We start from the raw sequence: 20,865 nt of genomic DNA on the forward strand, positions 1-20,865 counted from the left end.
TATAACCCAGCGACCATTGACAGAGGAGCGTATAGACGCGAAATGGACCATGGACCCGCCGCGGTGGATAAGTGGATGAGGCGCTCGTCTACTGATACGAAGTGCCCGGGTTCTAACCCGACCGCGGCGGCCGCGTTTCTAGGGAGCTGCGATGCTGTGCGATGTCAGTGTACGTTATAGGTCCCCTGGTGGTCGAAATTATTTCCGAAGTCTTCCACTACGGCCCCTCTTTCTTCCTTTCCTCTTTGACTCCCTGGTCTATCCCATCCCTTGCGGCGCGATTTGGGTGTCTACCGAGATATGTCACAGTTACTGCGCCATTTTCTTGTCTCAAATCCAATTTCATTTCATTTCAAATGGACACATTGTAGAACACGGCCCCAGGTTTACATTTGAGATGAGGATATAAATGGAGGTTGGCGCTGTTTTCTTACTTAGGTAGCGCTTAAAAAGAGTAGCGTCCTTCCGAGGATATAACTCATGCAACAGCAAATAAATGGCGCTTTAATACTGTCAATTTAATCCCTCGGAGCTTAGATCCCTACCCGCAAAACCACGAAAAATTTCTTGTCATCGTCCCAGGCGCATAGTAAGACTCCTATTACTCCACCGAAGCGGCGGCCGCCGCGCTAAGCTTAAACCAGGCTCAGACGCGCCCAAACCGGCTTTCGCAACGATGGTGCGTGCTGTTTAAGCGGAGGAGATTAGTCCAAAACAGCTTGCTGAAAGACACTGGGAGACGATTCTCCGTCACCATAACCGCTTCCACACCACCGGGATAAAAGCCCAACTAGCACCGACATCAGACGCATGCAAGCCGCCGAACGCCGCCGCCACGCCAGCGGCAGCAGCGAACGCGGAGTCAGCGTCTGTCCCTGCTAAGCAGACGCGACAACAGCTTATCAAGCCTCCGCCGCTCCGAGCGTGCCTTCAAACGTCTTCAAAGTCGTCGTGCGTCCGCGGGGCGAACTCGCTCTTTCCTCATTTAACAGTGATATGTTGGTCAAATGTTTAGGGGAATCCCCTAAGGTGGAGTAAATTTATAAGGGAGTAATTACTCATTGGCATCCACCCGCGTGCAGCCACACGGCTAAAAAGGAAAGACAGCTTTCTCAGAAACTTCGTAGTTAAAGAAAAATTAGTCCTGGTCCGGGTTTCGAACCCGGGACCACCGCTTCACCGGAGCAGTCGCTCTCTCGCCCTACCATAAGCTTGCCGTCCCCTAATCAAAGTTCGCCTTATATTTACCGGGTCCTCTCAGGCGCAGTTCTTTCATATGTTTCATGAGGAAAAAAGGATTGTTCAATTTATGGCGGTGCCTTGATATAACTAACACTTACTTTTAAACCATACTGTAATGAAAAGCATCACAATGTCATATATGAATGTGGCGTTGCGCAGAGGCTGCATGAGCGAATGCAGTCTTCTCCGACCGCGAGAAAGTGTGTCCACATCGAAAAGAATGCGTCTGCATCGCTACATGTAAGTGTCATAAAGTTTGGTGACCTGGTACTCTGTTCTTTAAGCATGCAGGCACTATGGTATCTATTCAGCCTTTATTTTAGTGCCGGCCTCTTTCTCAGGTAGCTACCGCTAACCAACTCAGCAAGCAGCGTTTTTCTTTGACAGCGACATCAAGGCGGGCTGATCACTGGCAACGAGAAGGACTAAGTTAAAAAATAAATGTAACTCAAAACGGCAACTAGTGATCTTCCAAGGCAACCTTAGGCCTATTGTGAGACATTCCAGCGGCTAAAAAGACAGGGACGAAGGTAGACGAGACAGGACGAACGCCGGACTTCAACTGTCGTGTCTATTCTACCTTCTTCCCTGTCTTTTCAGCCGCTGGAGTGTCTCACAATAGTACTAGCAACCAACTAGCCCAACTTTCTACGCTTAATAACCTTAGGCCGCATCTTCTGATAAAATTCACCCTGCCGGAGAGAAAACTTGATGAGCCAGAACAGTGGTGTGCGCAGTAGATTTGACAAGAGAGAGAGAGAGAAGATAAAGGGATTTTAATGAGGAAAAGGTGGAGAGGTCGCGTGAAGTATGCAGCTGCTCGCGCTTATTTAAGTTTCTCCTGTTCGTTGCAGGCACCCGCTGGTAACCTCCATGGCTCTCTACGCCACGCTCTTATGCATGTTGGCCACAACAACAGTAGTGCACGCAAAACCCCAAGTTCATTCAACGTTCGAGCTGGCTGAGAATGCCTCGTTGGAGATGACCCAGAGGCTCGCCGATATAAAAAGTGTGTCACTTCGCTTGAAAACTACAGCTCCGGTTCGATGATAATCCCGCTTGTTGAGCACAAAGAACTGGCTCAAGCGACTGCTGAATACAAAAAAAAAACTATACAAGATAAATCTGCGTCGCTGGGACGCTTCCAAGTGTCTGTATACTGGGTCTCTCGAATCAAATTACTCCCATCTTTTACCTCCATCAGCAAAGGTTAAAAATTGATGATTGCGACGATCCACTCAATGAGTGGCTCTAACTCGAATTTCGTGGTTAAATACTTTTACAACGAATGCTGTTATAGCTTTGGTTTAGCCATGTATCTCTGCATTCTACTGTGGAACCTACAGCGTCAGCTGTAAGAACTTAATTAGTGTAATAATTTGTTAGAACTTACTTAATAGAAGTTCATGCATATTCGTTTGATTGATTTCAATTCAGTTGCCACCTGCGAACCGCGGCAGCTGCAAAAGTGGAGAGAGGAAAATCTCCCTCCATGTCTAGAGGGGACGAAAAAGAGGGAAAGTGTGAGAAGGAAGAGAGAAAGAGAGTGGTGACGGGTCGCCAGATCAGATTCCTCTATTCGCAAGAGGACGGCTGCACCTGGACGCGACTGTGTGTCGCGTCCTTGCTTCGTCCCTCGTCTGCCATCGCTACAATGTTCAGTAGGCTGTTGATATAGATTCCGATGCACCTGCCCGGCCGACTGGCTCAGGTAGATGGCATAAAACACGCACTCTACGCAGACGACATTACAATCTGGACCACCGAGGGGAGCCTTGGGGAGATAGAGGACCGCCTTCAGCAGGCCGCCACCATAGTCGAAGCATATGCTGCCGACTGTGGTCTCCAATGTGCTCCCGCCAAATCAGAGCTTCTACACGTCAGGACAAACCACAAGGACAACACGTCTTTACACATATCTCTGTCAGGCGGTCCCATCAGAGAAGTGGCGGAGCTCCGGATCCTGGGTCTGTTCATCAATAACAAACTTAGGCCGGACTCTACTATAGCGAAACTAAAGAGCATAGGTGAACAGGTAGGGCGCATGATCCGCCGTGTTTCCAACAAGCGGGGTGGTCTGCGGGGCAGGGACGCGCTACGGCTCGCCTATGCTTTCGTGACCAGCCGGATCCTCTACGCCGTGCCGTACCTACGCACCACCAAACAACAAGACGAGCGCATTGACGCCATCATCAGGAAGGCAACAAAGCGAGCACTGGACCTTCCGGTGGCTACCTCCAACGCCAAACTGAAGGCGTTGGGAGTGGTAAACTCCTATCAGGAGTTGCGGGAGGCCCACCTCGGGAACCAATATACGCGGCTATCGCAGACGGTGCCTGGGCGCCGCCTGCTAAACCGCTTACACATCCAACACACATGCATACCAGAGGGGACGGAGAACATCCCGGTGCTGTGGCGCCACATGCTCTTGGTCGCTCCGCTCCCGCGTAACATGGACATGGCTTCACATGAAGGCAGACGACAAGCGCGGGTTCGCACGCTTGAGAGGCAATATGGCTATAAAGAGGGCGTCTATTACGTGGACATCACAGGGCCGTCGCCCGCGGGATTCTTCACGGCTGCCGTAGTCCACCGGGGAATGAACGTCGATGGGCTATCTTTTCGGGCCCCAAATTCAACACGAGCGGAGGAAGTCGCAATAGCTCTCGCTGCCGCCGATCCAAAATCGAAAACGGTTATCACAGACTCTCGCCGGGCCTGTGAACATTATCTTGCAGGCGAAATATCACCTCTGGCCTCGCAAATTATAAGACGCGCTCTCGCCGATCCAACTCGCACAAAAGTGATCTGGGCTCCTGGCCACCAGGGTCTACGAGGCAATGAGGCCGCTGATGCGGCCGCCCGAGCGCTCACACACCGGGCTCCTCATCCTAGCTCTCATGGCTCAGAAGCTCATAAACCGCTTCTGCGGTTCCGCGAAATCCTAATTTATTATTGCGACAGCCACCGTCTCTACCCGGCACCTGCCAAGGGGCTGAGTAAGGCGGAGGAGCGAACTCTGCGGCGCCTGCAGACAGGAACCCTTCTCTGTCCTGCAATAGCAAAACACTTCGATCCGAACACAGATGGGCGCTGCCCGCACTGTGGAGAGATCTGCAATATCTTTCACATGGTGTGGGCATGTACTCAGAATCCTCACCTTCCCCCCTCCCCCACCCCCACCCGAGAGGCATGGGAGACTGCCCTCCTCAACTGCTCTACACTGGAGTCCCAAAGGGCTCTGGTCAAGCGGGCGCGAGACGGGGCCTCGTCATGCGGTGTCCCGGACTAAGGATACCGACCATGCAGCAGGGTTATTTATTTTTTTATTATTTTTTTTTAACCCTCAAGCTCTCTTTGATTAAAGTTTTTCACCACCACCACCGCCAAACGCAAGGCTGAATGGCTAAACCAAGGCTACAACAGTTTTCACTAATTGAAGTGCTAAGCCGGTAATTTTAGCCCTACAAATGTTTTCAGTGCGGTCACGTGGTCGACTTTTTTCACGCTTATCTTCATAATCGTTCGTTTAGCTGCCTTCCTAAAGTATTTTTTACTGTTCGTTCTTTATTGGTCCTAATTCTCTCTTCGCGTGTCCGCCTATCCAACGGTCATTGTGTCTGCTCCTTACGCTTTCTTCGAGTTAATTGATTTTACAATATTCTAAAGATATGTTGTTAGCGTGTTGGAGACGCTTATACGCACATCGCAACGTAACCAGGTGCGCAGCTGTGTGGAACACGTCACAAGAAAAGCGTTGACAATATATCCGCACACAACTCAAGTACTCAGGGCTTTTGGCCCGCCAAAGAACCCCTTTCAGACAATGGTGTCGGCCGATTCCCATGAGCCTGCTAGCGTAACAGGGGACGCGAACGCAGGGGATGCCTTCGTCCCCTGCGTTCGCTTTCCCGCAACGCACTAGTTCCCTGTGGTTAGCTCCCCCGCAAAGCACTCCTCTCGGTTCGGTTACTTTTGACTAACAGGGGAGGCGAGGCCTCTCGCGTCGCAGCGACACCAGCGCCACGGATGGCGTTTTGCTGCGCGCGCGGGGGGGATAGCCGGGTCTCTTCTGCTCGGCACCGGGATAGCTCGCGGACGTTTCGCGAGCCGCTCCGCTCTTCGCCGGCGGCGACCTCGTGTGGAAACATGTTCCCCTCAGCTCGTCCCGTCTGGCCTCGGAGTTTTTCCCCTGCCTTACCGTGGGCGAACATTCGCTCGTAACCGTGCTGGTGAGTCGGACATCGTCGATTCCTCAGTGTATTTTGTTGCTAGCTGGCGTTATTGTTGGTATAGCAATAAATGCCTTGTTTGTGTCAGCCAGTGTGTCGCTCCTTTGTTCCCGCAGAGCAAGGCCCGCCGTGGTCGGCGTGCGCTCGGTAGCGCTCGCGACCACGGGGTGGGGTGCGCGCGGCTTTGAACTGTGTCAGTCGCGGTTAAACGGGGAGAACGAATTTATCTCCCCAATTTAAACCCCATAAGTGGCAGATGAAAGGGAATAATCCCCTCTCTTCTTGGACGGGGATAGTCTCCCCCCTCCATTGTCGCGCTAGAAGGTTCATGAGATAGGCCAACGCCATTGGCTGGATGGGGATGCTTTGACGGGGATAAAACCACTTTACTATTGAGTTGTGTCCGACTATAGTCATGATGAGTTTTGTTTTGACAATTTCGGTTCCAACACCTTTAGGATGTTTTTCTTTCTTTTCCAAAAGAAACTACGTTCAAGATCTGCTCATGATTCATCAGTACCTGTCAGCGGGTTTTCTGTTTCTCTACTTCTGTAGATATGTTGTTCCCGCGGCACTGCAGCGATGTCCAGAGAGCAGGCCAGACCGCGAGCGGAGTGTACACCATGTTCCATGAAGCTGCGGGTCCTTCGGGCCAGCAAGTGTACTGTGACATGGACACCGACGGCGGTGGATGGACTGTGAGTACGGCGTGCACTGCAACATGTGTTGTGCGTATTACACTACTGCGGTCTCAAAGAACTATGGAGTTAGCTTTTGCATATATTGCGGCGCTGCGTAAGCAATTTACCACATGCACCCGCCGCCATAGCTCAGTGGCTTCGGCCCTCCGCAGCTGATCGCAATATCATGTGTTCGATACTGGCCGCGGCGGTAGTATCTCGATGGAGCCGAAACAGAACGAGTCTGTGTGCTGTGCGACTTCACCGTACGTTAGAAAACTCCAGGTGCTCTGAATTAATCCGTAGCTCTCCACTAGTGTCCCTCATAGCCCATGTGTCGTTTCGCGGCACTGAACCCCACAATTTACGACAAGCGCGTTTTTGCCCTGTGCAATGCTCTAGCAAGACCCAACTTGGGAAACCGGCTTGAGAGTTGAGAGGATTAGCATTTCGTCAATGAAACTAAGGGGCGGCAGCCAAAAGAATTTGTAACCGGTTGAAGCCGTTACGTCGGAGAGAACCTTCAGTTCATGCAGTTTTCTATCAATGTTAATTTGTGCCAAATTTGCTGTATGGTGACTTCCAGAATTGTGTAACCTGTATCGACGTTAACTACTCTATACCAGATCTTTAATGGGCGAGCCATCGCTTCGGGACATGACTGTTATTAACTTGGTAAAATTTCATTGTCAATGCGCTTTATCTATTTCTTCATCTCATGCAAGAACGACCAGAGGAAAGCCTGAGTGGAGGAAGGTTTCTCATTTCCGGTGTTCTTGTGCCCCTCCTAAGAGCAGTTTTAATGCAGAAATACATTTAACTGCTCCAGTTTCACCTTTCTTTGTCCGCATATATTTACCCATTGGTCCACACCACGAGAAAACTCGCAGAAAAAAAAAACATCCAACATTCACGGTCTTCTCTGTGCTAAGCCTAGATTGCCCCACTGCAAGAATGCATGCGTGCTGCTGAAGTTTTGGTCTCATATATACTGAGGGAGCAACACAAGGAAAATTGTCACACGCACTCTCCTCGTTCGATCCCTTGTAAGCGGCCACATGGCAACGTGGCACCAGTGATGACGTGTGCGGCATGTCTACTTAGAATCCTCGACTGTTATCGGCGTCTAGACTCAAGCATTTGTTTTTAGTTTCGTTTTCTTTCCAAATGTCAGGTCGGTCTCACGGGGTCAAGGGTCGGCACAACTCAAAAACCAAACAATAGATGCTCCTCAAAGAAGGCCCTCCAATGGCGTTAGATGATTTTTGTGATGCCAAGGGTAGTCCGATTAAGCCGTGGTTATTCCCCTTTCATATGCCACCCGCTGCGATTTCACTTACGCTAGTCAAAAGGGAGCAGTCAGAGGGGTAGCGGGGGGGGATCAGAGGGGCTCCTTGGAGGGGGATTCGCCGCTTCGGTATTGAGTTGCGTTGGAATAAGCATATTCAAAGGCATTTTATGCACACGGCGAGCCAACCAAACACACAAAATCTACAAAAAGCACTTTGCAACGCGCACAAGAACACGCGCAATGTGTAAGGTGCGTTCCCGACATCGGCGCAGGGTCATGAGAAATGGTCTGCTATAGTCGGATACAAGTCAAGTACGAAGCGTCTCTTCTCCATTAAAAGGACCCGCTTCCAGCCAATGGCATCGGCCGATTACCATGACCCTTCTAGCGTGACAATGCAGGGAATGTCAGGTGAAATGTGGGACAGTCCTCTCCCTGTATTGTCACGCTAACAGGGTGATGGGAATCGCACGTCGCCATTGTTTGGAAGGGGTTCTTTGACAGGGAAAAGGTGCTGCGTTCTTGAGTTCAATTAAAACTCTTTCTTCGTCGAATTGATTCATCTCTGGTAAAGGTATGTTCTTCCGCGAAAAAAAAAAAAAACAGGGTAAAAATTGAAGAAACACACGGCATGCACGAGGCACATGAGTTGTAACCGGCTATAGCAGCTTTCGGTTCCAACTCTTTACTCTCACTCCATTGCCTCAATGCCGTCACTGTGCTTATATCGCTTATCGTACAAATTTATTTCCACTTTGACATCGTTGATTGTACTCCATCACCGCAATACCAGCGCGTGATGCATATATGCATCGCGTTAGCGCAGAAATGGACAATATTGGCAGGTATAAGCGCTGTTACTGTTAATATGCCGAAATATGCTAAATGGCAGCTGGCTCTCATGCGTATGTACAGCCGCCAGTTTAACATAAGTTTGAACAAGATTAACGGATAACATTCGTCATTGTACTCTTTTGACCGAATTTTGATGTGGAAGTGCCGAAAACTTTAAAGTTGAGTAGACGATAGATGCATTTTCCCCACAGCCAGTGAACTAGTATACAACCCCTAAAATGCCACACCTTACAAACGTGGTTAACTTTCTTTAGAGTTTGTATAAAATTTCTATTGACTCTATTAATATTTAGTAGGTTTTACGTTCTGTCAACATTTGTTAATACAAAGCTGGTAGAAAGTGACCTCTTTGTATGTCCTCCAGTCGGTAGAAAGCTACTAGGAAACAACTTTTACATTCTGTGCACATTGATTAATACAGAGCTGGTAGAATGTTACTGCTATGTCTATACGTCTATCAACACAAAGTTACTCGAAAATTCTGAAGCAGTTTCATTCATCAAGGAAAATAAATGACCAAACTGTACGCTGTTTAAGATGATTAAAACTACCTTGTTCGCATAACAGTGACGACCTCTTACCTCAGTGCATGGTGAAGCTAGCTAACAATTTCACTAAATTGCAAACTCTCCCATATTATTCGCAATAAATCCATTTCGGATCAAATTAGGGTATAGAAAATTGCTTTGAAACAGACGATATTCTATTAACATTTATTGATAGGATATCGATAAATGTTTCTTACTGCTTTCTACGTACTGCTATCGGTAGAAATATACTAGAAACGGAGAAAATATTTTGGTTGAACGAATAAATGCCTAAAATAATCAAGTACTGCAGCTGAACACTTCACCGCAGCTGAAGCAACTTTGAACAAAAAACAAAGATTAGCAAGCACATTACCTTAACCGAGCGCAATAAATGGGTTCATTATAGTCATTTCATTTCAATTGTCTCAACGCAAGCCTCACTTGCTTTCACATTATAGATCGAGGGAAAAAAAGGCAAAGTTGAAAGCAGAACATTTACACCGAAATTGATAAACGCGCCTTGACCTGATGAGACTTACTGACACCGGTAAATTTTTATTTCTGCGTACTGTTGTCAAAAGAAATTTACGAGCAAAGGAAATCATTTTGATACAAAAGGAACGAATTCCTGGGACACCCCAGTATTACTGCCTCGCCCTTGCAGGAAATTAAAAGAAGTTTCTAAGCAAAACAGAGAGTGAGAGTGATATTGTGAGTTCGCTACAGCGAATTCATTTGAGTGGCTGTTCATTCCATGCGAAAACAGTGCTTTCTGCTGCGTATTCGGCCTTAAGCTTGCACACAGTTGATCGTAGTCAAAATTTAAAAGATTTTGCATTTTAGAGCTAACAGAGAGCTTTAGCAGAGCCGGGCAACCACTCAGCCAACATGGTAAAACGTTGGTGTTGCTAGTGTTGCAATTCTTGTCGGGCCATATTTTTCCGTGCAGTCGTAGTTAACATAACTTACGAAAACATCTTCGACGGAGGTCCGTCTGGTTGGGTTTTTGATAGTTGAGAGAAAAAAATCTGACGCCAACCAATATTTTAATTTTGCCCAACGTTTCGGGACTAACTCGGTCCCTTCTTCAGGGGTGACTAAAGTGTGCCAGCAGCAGCGGGGTGCTGCCTTCGCTCTCCCTTTGTTAGCACAAGGCGGAGCCCACTAACGTACTCAGAGGGGAGCGTTCCTGGAGTCTTATTCATCGCCGCCTTTGTGAGTCGGATGTGCCATGACTCCACATGTCGCCTCTTGAACAGGTTTTGCTCCACGGCCGAGACGCTCACCTCCTCGAAGGCTATTCGTTGGTCGGCGCGCTCGCAGTGTTCGGCGAAAGGGTTGGCTTCCGAATTCATTAGCCGGACGTCATTCTTCTGTTGCCTTATTCTTTGTGGGAGGTTTTTTGTTTCGCCTACGTATGAAGCCGGGCACTTGGGGCAAGGGATTTTGTAAATGACACCAGGTTGTTTTTCTCTGGGGACGCGGTCTATCGGTCGTGGTAAGACGCGGCTTATTGTCGACACAGGTTTGTGAGCAACGTAGATTCCATATTTTCCCAGAATGCGTGCAAGTGCCTCGCTAGTTCGCCTCACGTATGGAAGAACCACGCGCGCGCGTTTCGTTGTTTCATTGTTGGCTGTTGTTCCCCCTGTCCTCTGAGCCTGACGGCGACCAACACGTTGAATGAAGCCACGTGTGTAGCCATTCTTCTGTAGGTCGGCGAGAACGGTGGCCTCTTCTGCTCGTTTCTCTGCTTCCGAGGAGCAGATTGTCAGTTCAGTGTCTACAGGAAGCCAAATCACACCGGCCGCTACCTAAATTTTAATTGCAACCACCCTACAAGCCACAAGGAATCCGTCGTCTCCTCTCTTCTGAGAAGATCATAAGCCATCTGCTCCTCGGAAGCAGAGAAAAGAGCAGAAGAGGCCACCGTTCTCGCCCACCTACAGAAGAATGGCTACACACGTGGCTTCATTCAACGTGTTGGTCGCCGTCAGGCTCAGAGGACAGGGGAACAATAGCCAACAATGAAACAACGAAAGGCGGCGATGAATAGAACTCCAGGAACGCTCCCATAACTTACCATACGGCGGTGCTAAAACTCTCTAATGCTGTCGGCGCCTCGCTCTGGGGTTTCCGAGGGATTATTGTTGTACGCTAAAAAAAAAAAAACTGGAACGTCAGCACCGAATATATGTATATGCACTCCACTGAATGACACGCCCTCGCGTGTTCAAAAGACGGACATACGAGGTCTGTTAGAAAAGTATCCGACCTTTGGCCGAAGAAAAAAAAATTGCATAGCTGGAGCGTTGGAAACCTAATTACCTTCAAAGTAGTCTCCTTGGGACTCAACACACTTCTCCCAGATGTGCTGCCACTGTTGGAAGTATTCCGAAAAGGCCTTTTTCGGAATGGAGTTTAGCTCAGCTGTCGTTGCAGCCATAATGTCCTCTCTAGTCTGAAATCGCCCTCCTTTCAATGACCTCTTGATTTTGGGAAACAGCCAGAAGTCGCAGGGGGCCATATCAAGAGAGTAAGAAGCCTGTTGAACTACAGGGGTCTGGTTTTTCGCCAAAAAAGTCTTAATCAAGTGCGAAGAATGTTTAGGAGCATTGTCGTGATGGATGCGCCAATTTCCTGTTGATCACAACTCCGGTCTCTTGCGCGGCACAGCATCACGTAGGCGACGGAGGACATCCCTGTTGTACTCTTTGGTCATTGTTTGACCCTGGGGCGTCCGTACTCGTGGTGTGCCACACAGCGAGAGTCCAAGAAAGCAGTCAGCGTCACTTTGACGTTGCTGAGCATTTGGCAGGCCTTCTTTGGTCTTGGGGACGTGGAATGCTTCTAGTGTGACGACTGGGATTTGGTTTCCGGGTCGTACCCGTACACCCAAGACTCGTCACCAGTGATTATGGTGTTGATGAAGTCGGGGTCACTGTTTGTGGAATCCAGCGTGTCCTGTGAGACTTCAACACGAAGCTGCTTTTGCTCCACCGTGAGCAGCTTCGGCGCGAATTTCGCCGCAACTCCCTTCATGGCCAAATCTTCGGTGATAATGGAATGTGCAGAAAAACTACTGATGTCCACCTCTTCCGCAATTTCTCGGATAGGTACACTACGTTTCCGCATCACCGGGGCGTTCACTTCGGCAATGACCTGGCCATTTCGGCATGTTGATGGCCGACCGGAGCGTGGCTCGCTCTCCACCGATGTGCGGCCATCTTTAAACCAGTTGTACTATTGCTTAATTTGTGTGCTGCTCTAAGCATCATCACCGAAAACCGTCTAAATATTTCGAATGGTTTCCACTTGGCTGTCGCCCCGTTTCTGGCAAACTTTGATGCATTAGCGCTGCTCCTGTCGCACCGCCATTTTGCTTGCACTAAAAAACCGACGAGAGCACTGCGCACTACCTTATTCAAACGCTGCCTCCCAGCGACTGACGCTATCGGCAGGCGGGAAAAAATTCGTGCATGCGCACGACGGTTCAAGGTCTGCTGGTGCAAGCGCGCTTGTTTCATATCCATCAGGTGTTCGCAAAAAAAAAAATAAGGTCGGATACTTTTCTAACAGACCTCGTATATGCCGCCAGCTCCAGATGACCTCCTTCCCGAACCTCCACCACAAGCACGCCTTCTTTCCCTCACAATGCCCATCTCACTACCCGTCATGCAAAAGCGCTCAGCCCACTTTATACCACTTCTCATGGGAGTGTCCAACCCGCTCCCTCACCACCCTTCTATTTCTATCGCACGAGCCTGCAGAATAGCAAAAGCTATATAACGTCACCATATGAATGCCGCCACATGGAGGTTGGCCATTGGAGAGTGTGTATAGGCGAACAAAATGTGTATGATTGTCTGATGGGGCGGGGCTCGGCTTGCTGCGTGCGTCATATGGCAGCTTGATGATGTCATCCAAATTTTTCTTGCCAACGCTGGGGTTTTCTTCACCATCTGCAAGCGCGCACACCCACACGTCACTGGCTTTTCTCGTAATGAGAGTAGCAATGTTTTCGCATCAAATACAAAATCATGGTTAAGTGCATAATTCTAGCACACATTGCAATTATGGGCAACGAAAACGCAGGCGAAGCGACTCGCAAAGATCTTCAGCACGGGAACTTCCGGAGGATTTTTTTCGCCAAATCTGATGCGTTTCCAAGCGCAAAATATGCGCCTATCAGGCAAGGGATCGGCTGTGGATATTGCCATCATGTCGTTATGCAACTCTTCGTTCTATCGACCCACATTTTAAATCTAGACTTCTGCACAGATGTGCCCGCCACCGGTAATCATGGGTACCATCTGAAGTGAAAAGCTTCACTACGAGGGTCGGAGCCGAGCTTCGCGTGAGCCGGTGCACAAATTTGCCAGTTCTGCGCACGCGCGAAACCGAGTGACGTCACACGCGGTGCAGGTGGCCAATAAATAAAATGGAATACCTAATAAATAAAACCGAGTAGGAAATTCGTCGAGTTGGGGAATCAAACCAGGACCTCCGGAGTGCGAGACGAGCACGCTAACCACTCAGCCATGCCAGCTCTTTTTTTTTTCCTTCGTGGTATTTATTTACGTGGTTTTGTACAGAAAAGATATATATACATATGTGTGGGTGTATACACACAAACACAAAAAAAACTATTTACAAAGCATCCTAGGTAGGCGCTACGTGACACAAACACGGTAGTAAACATATTAGAACTAAAGGGCCGGTAAGGGTATACAGCGCATCAGGAGAGGAAACCAATCCGGTAAAAAGTCCGATTGTTTGTAAATGTCCCTTACCTGCAGCAACAATCGGCTAAAATGAATTCTGGGCGAAACAACAGGTTCAACGCTGCGGTCCTGCATGCGCGTTTTCCAAAAGCTATGAAGTCCAATAAGAAGAATCATATCATAGGGTTCCGAGTCAGGTTGGGAAACAACAAGGTAGCGCACACTGAAGGAATTTAGGAGAAAATCTTTCTATAGCGTCCTCTGCAACACATCCCCCCCCCCCCCAAAAAAAAAAAAAATCGCGTCTTTGCAGTCTATAAAGCAATGTTCAATTGTTTCAGGCACATTGCACAAGCGACAGTTTAAGAACACCGAAAAATGTTTTTCCTATCGAACCACCTGTTGACAGGTAGAGTTTCGGTGTGTAATTTATAGGAAAATGTTTTGGGGCAAGGATAAATTGGCATTTAAACCATCATAACCCATGAGCCCAAAGTAGAATGATACAGTGGGGGCGGGCTTGCAATGAACAAAGGCGCCTCTAGTGAATATGGTGTGTTCGTTCACTCCCGTCTTCCTCCCTTCCTGTTACGGCGAGGTTCAGGTGTCCATCGAAATATGCTAGATATGCGAGACCGATACATTTCCTTTCCTCAAAAACCATTTTACCGACGAGCAAGGCGTAGAGCCGAACGGGCGATGGCGTTCTGTGGACTCCCTGGCAGCGCTGCAAGACGCTGTTGCGTTCCGCTCTTAGAGGCGAAGCTTAACACTTTCCAGAACGCTGGCACGCGTCAGTCAGGGTAAACCTACACTAGAACATGTCACATGGACCTGCCCTAAGGCATACTTAGAGCCAAGAATAAACAACCCGAGTGTGATGCAGTGGGAGCACTTGCTGGCCAGCGAGGACGAGGAAGCGCAACGATTTCTCGTACGCCGAGCCACGATGGCAGCTGTCAAGTGCGGAATCCTGGACCAACGATCGACCACGGCGCCCAGTAATCCGTAGGGGTCAAGAACACTTTAAATTGATCGACAATAAAGTTTTTTTCATCCATCCATCTCCACCGCAGTCAGGAGGAGCCGGAAAAAGAAGTCGAAATGCGGCTTTTCTACGCGTCCACGGCCACCAATGAGCAGCCATATGAGTGAAGACGACGAAACAACTACGCATCGGGTGTTGCCTTTTTGCTTCTGATACCCAGGCTTAGCCAAGCTATGCAACTGCCAAATTTTTTCGACTGAACGCCACGTTTGCCAACAGTTTCCGCTACCGCTTAGGTCAAGTGACCGTTTCAACTTTCGAAAATAATGGTTCAGATGAAACACTGCAACTCGTTATCTAATAATGCTCAGCTTACGCAACCCAGCGAGCGTATACGAACTTCAGACGCAGACTCTCGCGAAAGTTTCCGCAATATGAACTCTCTCTTAGGTATATCTGCCTGGCCTACGCAGCAGTTTCGTACCTTGTTTGCCAGATATGCAAACATTTGGAGTACATTGACTAATAGAACTTCCCAGCCTGTTTTCGACCGTACCCCCCAAAGCGTATCCACTGCGCCCGGGACTGTTTCTCAGCCCACCTGCAGGACACTCGACCTGTTCTTCAACTTTAGACCTTCACCGCGTTACGCTTGGTTTACTATTAAATGATCACATATATTTATCTTTTCATGAGGACACAGGGGCGCAATAAAAGACACGGACATAAAAGTAGACAGGGACGAGCGCTTACTATCAACAGGCTTTATTCGACGTAGACCGTTAAGATACCTTCGCTTTACCCAAGCGCCACCGTGCGAATCACAAGCACGTGGGTACCAGAGAACGCCAAATGAAATCCAAAGGCAGGCGATTACAGAAATCTAAAAAAAAACCATTTCAGGTCGGCGAAGTATCACAGATGAATCACTGATGCAGTTATCTCCTTTATTTCTAATGTAATATGCTTCCACCAGTCCCGTTCAATCTGATCGCAGCTTCTCAACAATACTTAACAGTCCGATCAGCGGGGATAACAGGCGAGCTTATTCTTCTTAGTGCATATTTGGCAATGGTCCGGGAGATGGGTGCCTGTTTTCTTTAAAGAGCTCTTGTGCTCCAGAAGGCGCTGATTGAGGCAACGTCCAGTTTGCCCAACGTAAACCTTCCCGCAAGTGAGCGGGAACTCATATACAACTCCTTTTTTGCAGGTTACATGGGGCTTACGGTGTTTTACGCCACACTCTTGCAGCTTTTCTTTTCTTCTTATGCGTGCACACAGGCCGGACAGCTTTCGCGGAGCAGAAAAAACTACTTCTACTCCGTACTTCTTGGCCACTTTCTTGATGTTGTGGGAAGTTCTGTGCACGTATGGTACCACCTCCTGCCTTGAACACTTCGTTGGGTTTTTCGCATTGCTCCGCTTGCTGCCCTTCAATTTTTTGACCAAGGACTGCGTCACAGCAAGAATGAGGGAATCAGGGAAGCCTGCCTTTTCCAGCCTTGAGACCTGTTGTGACAAGAAGCCAGCGAGCATAGCGTGGTGACAGGACTTCGTTAGTGCAGACGAAATACATCGCGGACGAAATACATACCGTCTTAGAATGATTGGAATGAAATGGTAGCAAATCTTTCTTTGCGCGCGGACAATACCGCCAGCAAACATGTGAAGGGTGAAATGTTAAGGTGATATCTAAAAACTGCAGTTGGTTAGCACTGCTTGGCTTTTCATGGGTAAAAATGAGTCCCATGCCTTTCCTTCCAAACGTATCTAAAACATCAGCTAAGGCCTCGTCAAAACTAAAATCACCTTCCTTTAACAGAACCAGGTAGTCATCTACATATCTGAAGAAGTGAGCTATACGGTCTGTGTCAAAAGTTTCACTCAAAGAGCGGTTAACTTGCGATCAAAAAATAGTAGATAGAACCGGGGCTACGCAGGAGCCTATGCAAATACCTTTTTGAAGATAGGTACGATCATTAAAATCAATAAAAGTGGCATTCAGGTAAAGCTCTAGTAATGACATGAAGTTGTCCGCGTTCAAACCCGTGGCATTTTGAAACACGGTGATGCCATTTCTATCTATAAAATCACGCACCGCGGTGAACAGGGGCCGGTGTGGAATAGAATAGAAAAGGTCCTTAAGATCGATTGAGAAACCGGACTTAATATTCCTCGCAGACTGAACAAAGGCTATCACTTCATCAGAGCTCTTAGTGGCGTAAGGGTCTGCATATTGCAGTGTCCTGAGGTGCTTGAGTAGGAACTGACTGACTTCCTTTTGCCAAGTGCCCTTTTCGATTACGATTGTCCGAAAAGGAAGGTATATTAACGGTCTACGTCGAATAAAGCCTGTTGATAGTAAGCGCTCGTCCCTGTCGACTTCCATGTCCGTGTCTTTTATTGCGCCCCTGTGTCCTCCTGAAAAGTTATGAACCAATACGCCCAAATACAAGTACTTCTGACATATATTTATTTTTTTTTATTTTTTATATTTGCACCACCCTTTCCTTCGCACCTTTCTTTCCACAAACTCCTTCCCAGAGCGGACAGCATACGAGCGTTGTTTCAACACCGGCTAAATTCTGTGCATTCCTTTCATTAAATATCTTCTCTCCCTCTCTTTTCTTCTCGCTAACTTAAGCCGCTTTTTTTTTTAGAGAATCACACGCAAATAAATCTAGGCAAATGCAGTTTGTCGTTTCACAGCTCTTAGTAAGGAGAAATATAGCAATGCTGTCTAGCATGGCGTCTATGTACTTTCGGGTTAGGTTGATTTTACTCCTTAACTTGCAGGTCATTCAAAGGCGGGGGCAGTTTGGGAACCACGTGATGTACTTCAAGAGAAACTGGGAGCAGTACGCTAGCGGCTTTGGTGAGCCGTCTAAAGAATACTGGATCGGTAAGCTACCGAGTGCTTTCTAAGCGTTTCCGTCGATTTCGCTTCAGTTTGCATGTCTTCTGTGGACGATTGAGAGCTCTAAGTTTACGGGGGTACGACATTCAGGCAACCGTGCTCTACATGTACTCACCTCTGGTGACGAGGCCATGGCTCTACGCGTGGTCTTAAGCAACACGACACAAGACAGCGCCTCGATTGACTACGCCAGCGTTCGGGTGGACAGTGAAGAAGAGAAGTTTACGATCCACGTTGGAAAGTTCCTGGGGCCAGAAGGTGAAACATTCGTCTTTCATCTCGTGCTACATCTTCTGCATTCATATCACGAATGCACGCAATACTTATGATAAATATGACTGCTCTTGGGTGTTTCAGGCTGCCATGAGAGAAAGTAATTGCTCGCAATCTAGGAGAAAACCCTTCGAACATCTATAGACGAACACAATGTTTACAGTGTCTACAAACAAAGCAGTAGGTTCGCGGCAGGAGGTTTCAATTGTGGGTGAAAAGTAGGCTTAGTCTCCTTAAGAAAAATTTAAGCAACAGTTTTTAAAGCAGTTTTTTTATTTCTTAATGCAACTGGGATGTTGTCGTTGCTTCTGTGTGTGTGCGTGCGTGCGTGCGTGTGTGTGTGTGTGTGTGTGTGTGTGTGTGTGTGCGCGCGTGCGTGCGTGTGTGTGTGTGTGCGCGTGCGTGCGTGCGTGCGTGCGTGCGTGCGCGCGTGTGTGTGTGTGTGTGTGTGTGTGTGTGTGTGTGTGTGTGTGTGTGTGTGTGTGTGTGTGTGTGTGTGTGTGTGTGTGTGTGTGTGTGTGTGTGTGTGTGTGTGGGTGTGTGTGTGTGTGTGTGTGTGAAATAAATGTAAGTAAAATTTAACTAGAGAAATCTAGGTTCGGTGGAACGCGTTCGTCTACAAATATATAAATTTTAGCTCAATGGGGCGTGCACGGAGAACCTAAAATATGTGCAGCGCAGGTTGCCTGTTACATTTAGAGAAAAATGTCCGACATTACGTTGGAAAAATATGAAATAATTTTAACAGGCGAGTGCTATAAATATGACTATAAGATTTAAGAGTCCACGTTCTTGGGTGAATTGGTCGTACATACTTAACCAAGGTAAATGCACAAAAAAAGACACAGGCGAGAACAGCACAAGGAAAGGCGCATTATGACTCCTCCGCTGCCAAACCAAAGAGCAGCAGTGACGAAGCAGTTTTAAACCAATTTACTACATACCTTTGGTACTGATAGTACCCCAGATGCACGGCCTTCTTTGATTTCTAGGAAAATAGACACTGCGCTGCTTTTTTCCACACACATATGTACGCTTCAATATTTTCTCTTTTTTTCTTTTGCAACAAAGAAGCCACTGAGGTCTTCCATCTTCCCTCCCATTTTCTTTCAGGTTGGGACAGCTTTAGCGACTGCGATGGCATGATGTTTTCTACTTTCGACCAAGACAACGATGGGCAATCCTATGGCGACTGTGCAGGCGACTACAGAGGTGGTTGGTGGTACCGGGGATGCTACAGAGCACTCCTGAATGGGCCTAACCTGAACGGCTACTACGAAGACAACCTGTACGGCATTAATTGGGGTAACCGAGGAGACGCGACAAGCCTGTACTACTACTCTTACCCAAACGTGTTAATGATGATACGACCTGAGGGAAACCTAATTAGGTAGCGGGGCAAGACACTGCGTGAGATGCAAGTAGCGTTCGTAATGAACGATACTAGCACAACCTTGAATCAGCGCTTTGCATTGCAAAGTATCATTTCTTAAAACGCACGACCCTCACAAGAAGGACTTCTCCTTATGAAGGTTATTCAAAGAGCAGCAAGGTATTAAGCCGGAGTACAAAAATCTGCCTCTTTCAGAGCACGGCGATCCCTTGGAGAAAAAGATGCATGGCCTTTCAAAAACTTATTTTTCAAAATACTGGTATAACTCCTATTCGACGCAGCGAGCGAAGAAATATCAGGTGTGTGTGTCTGTGCTATTTCAAAACGACTTGAATTGACTGATATGACAGCAATAGTTGCTCCTTCATCAAACTCAATTACGCAGTGGTACTTTTGTGCTCATATTTTAAAACCATTCACATTTCTGTTTTTGAAAACCTCCGCTAACTTCATCTTTTACAGAAGAGTACAAAATACCACGTTCCATGTCATCGCCCTTGCAACATTCAGTGAAACGTTCTTTGGCAAATGCATTAATAAACACTGTTGTTTTCGAACAAAGTGCCATTTCACTTTGCAACGCTTGTCCTGCGCTCCATAAGGTTTGGTTTGGTTTGGTTTGGTTTGGTTTATGGGGTTTAACGTCCCAAAGCGACTAAGGCTATGAGAGACGCCGTAGTGGAGGGCTCCGGAAATTTCGACCACCTGGGGTTCTTTAACGTGCACTGACATCGCACAGTACACGGGCCTCTAGAATTTCTCCTCCAAAGAAATTCTAGCCGCCGCGGCCGGGATCGAACCCGCGTCTTTTGGGTCAGCAGCCGAGCACCATAACCACTGAGCCACCGCGGCGGCGCGCTCCATAAGGGGGAATTCGATCAAGTTCTAAGCCTAAGTATTACCCAAGTGTATGACAGGATTGTAATCCGCACTGCCATAAGATATAAGTGCAAATATATGTGAATTTCTTCTCTCATTCCTCCTCGACACGTCACGTTACTCTCGCTCCCATTACCAGGAATTCGGGACAGTACCCAGCCTATGCCGCTAAGCCTAAGTCTATCCCGTTCTGTTCTGTAGCAGCTCGGCTGTTTCTTTTTCGCTTACGTCACAGACGATGTGAACACTCAATTTTTCATTGTTCAAACCCATGCGCCACGTGGCGGCTGCCAACCGAACTACAGGTATAGTCGGATACAACTCAAGGGCGAAGCGGTTTTTTCCCGTCAATCGGCAGCCTTCCAGCCAATGGCGTGGGTTGCTTCTCATTGAGCCTGCTAGCGTGACAATACAGGGAGTGAAAGATGAAAGGGGATAGTCCCCTTCCTCAATGGTCGGGAATACTCCCTCCCTGCATTGTTACTTTAGCAGGTTCATGAGAATCAGCAGAAGCCAGAATTCTGAACAAGTCGTCTCTCACCAAAAGCGTGACTATAATCTGGACCCCAGCACACGCCGGTCTCGCCGGCAACGAGGCTGCCCACATGCTCGCCCGCTCCTCGCTACCTCGGGGTGCTGCGGACACTTCCACAACAACATCTAAAAGCAAAGAAAGTATTGGAACGTTTAGGGATGTAACCGACAATCTGAAGAAAGACCGGATGATATATCCACCACCGGATAGATCCCTGAATAAAAAGGAATCGTACGACTGGAGAAGACTCCAAGCTCGAAATTTCTTCTTGCCCCTGTGGAGGAGTTGGACAGGTACCAGAGGGCGGAAGAGGGACGGTGCAGAAA

General features: G+C 48.0%; 1 protein-coding gene across 1 annotated transcript; it reads left to right on the forward strand.

Annotated features, from left to right (window-relative positions):
• The first annotated feature begins 6,035 nt into the window (after window positions 1–6,035).
• LOC149363047 (techylectin-5A-like) lies at window positions 6,036–19,273 on the forward strand. The gene is made up of 4 exons (XM_089569871.1): window positions 6,036–6,172; window positions 17,339–17,444; window positions 17,550–17,717; window positions 18,846–19,273. The coding sequence occupies exons 1-4, from the start codon at window positions 6,098–6,100 to the stop codon at window positions 19,124–19,126; spliced, it is 630 nt and encodes a 209-aa protein (XP_089425997.1). The 5' UTR covers window positions 6,036–6,097; the 3' UTR covers window positions 19,127–19,273.
• The last annotated feature ends 1,592 nt before the right edge of the window (window positions 19,274–20,865 follow it).

This window comes from Amblyomma mixtum, chromosome 2 (genome assembly GCF_055824585.1).
Source record: "Amblyomma mixtum isolate Tamu chromosome 2, ASM5582458v1, whole genome shotgun sequence".
NCBI lineage: Eukaryota > Metazoa > Arthropoda > Arachnida > Ixodida > Ixodidae > Amblyomma > Amblyomma mixtum.

Coding starts and splice junctions, on each gene's coding strand:
- LOC149363047 (XM_089569871.1), top strand. CDS start 6,098: ATGTTCCATGAAGCTGCGGGTCCTTCGGGCCAGCAAGTGTACTGTGAC. Junction 6,173..17,338: donor CCGACGGCGGTGGATGGACT/GTGAGTACGGCG, acceptor CTTAACTTGCAG/GTCATTCAAAGGCGGGGGCA. Junction 17,718..18,845: donor AAAGTTCCTGGGGCCAGAAG/GTGAAACATTCG, acceptor ATTTTCTTTCAG/GTTGGGACAGCTTTAGCGAC.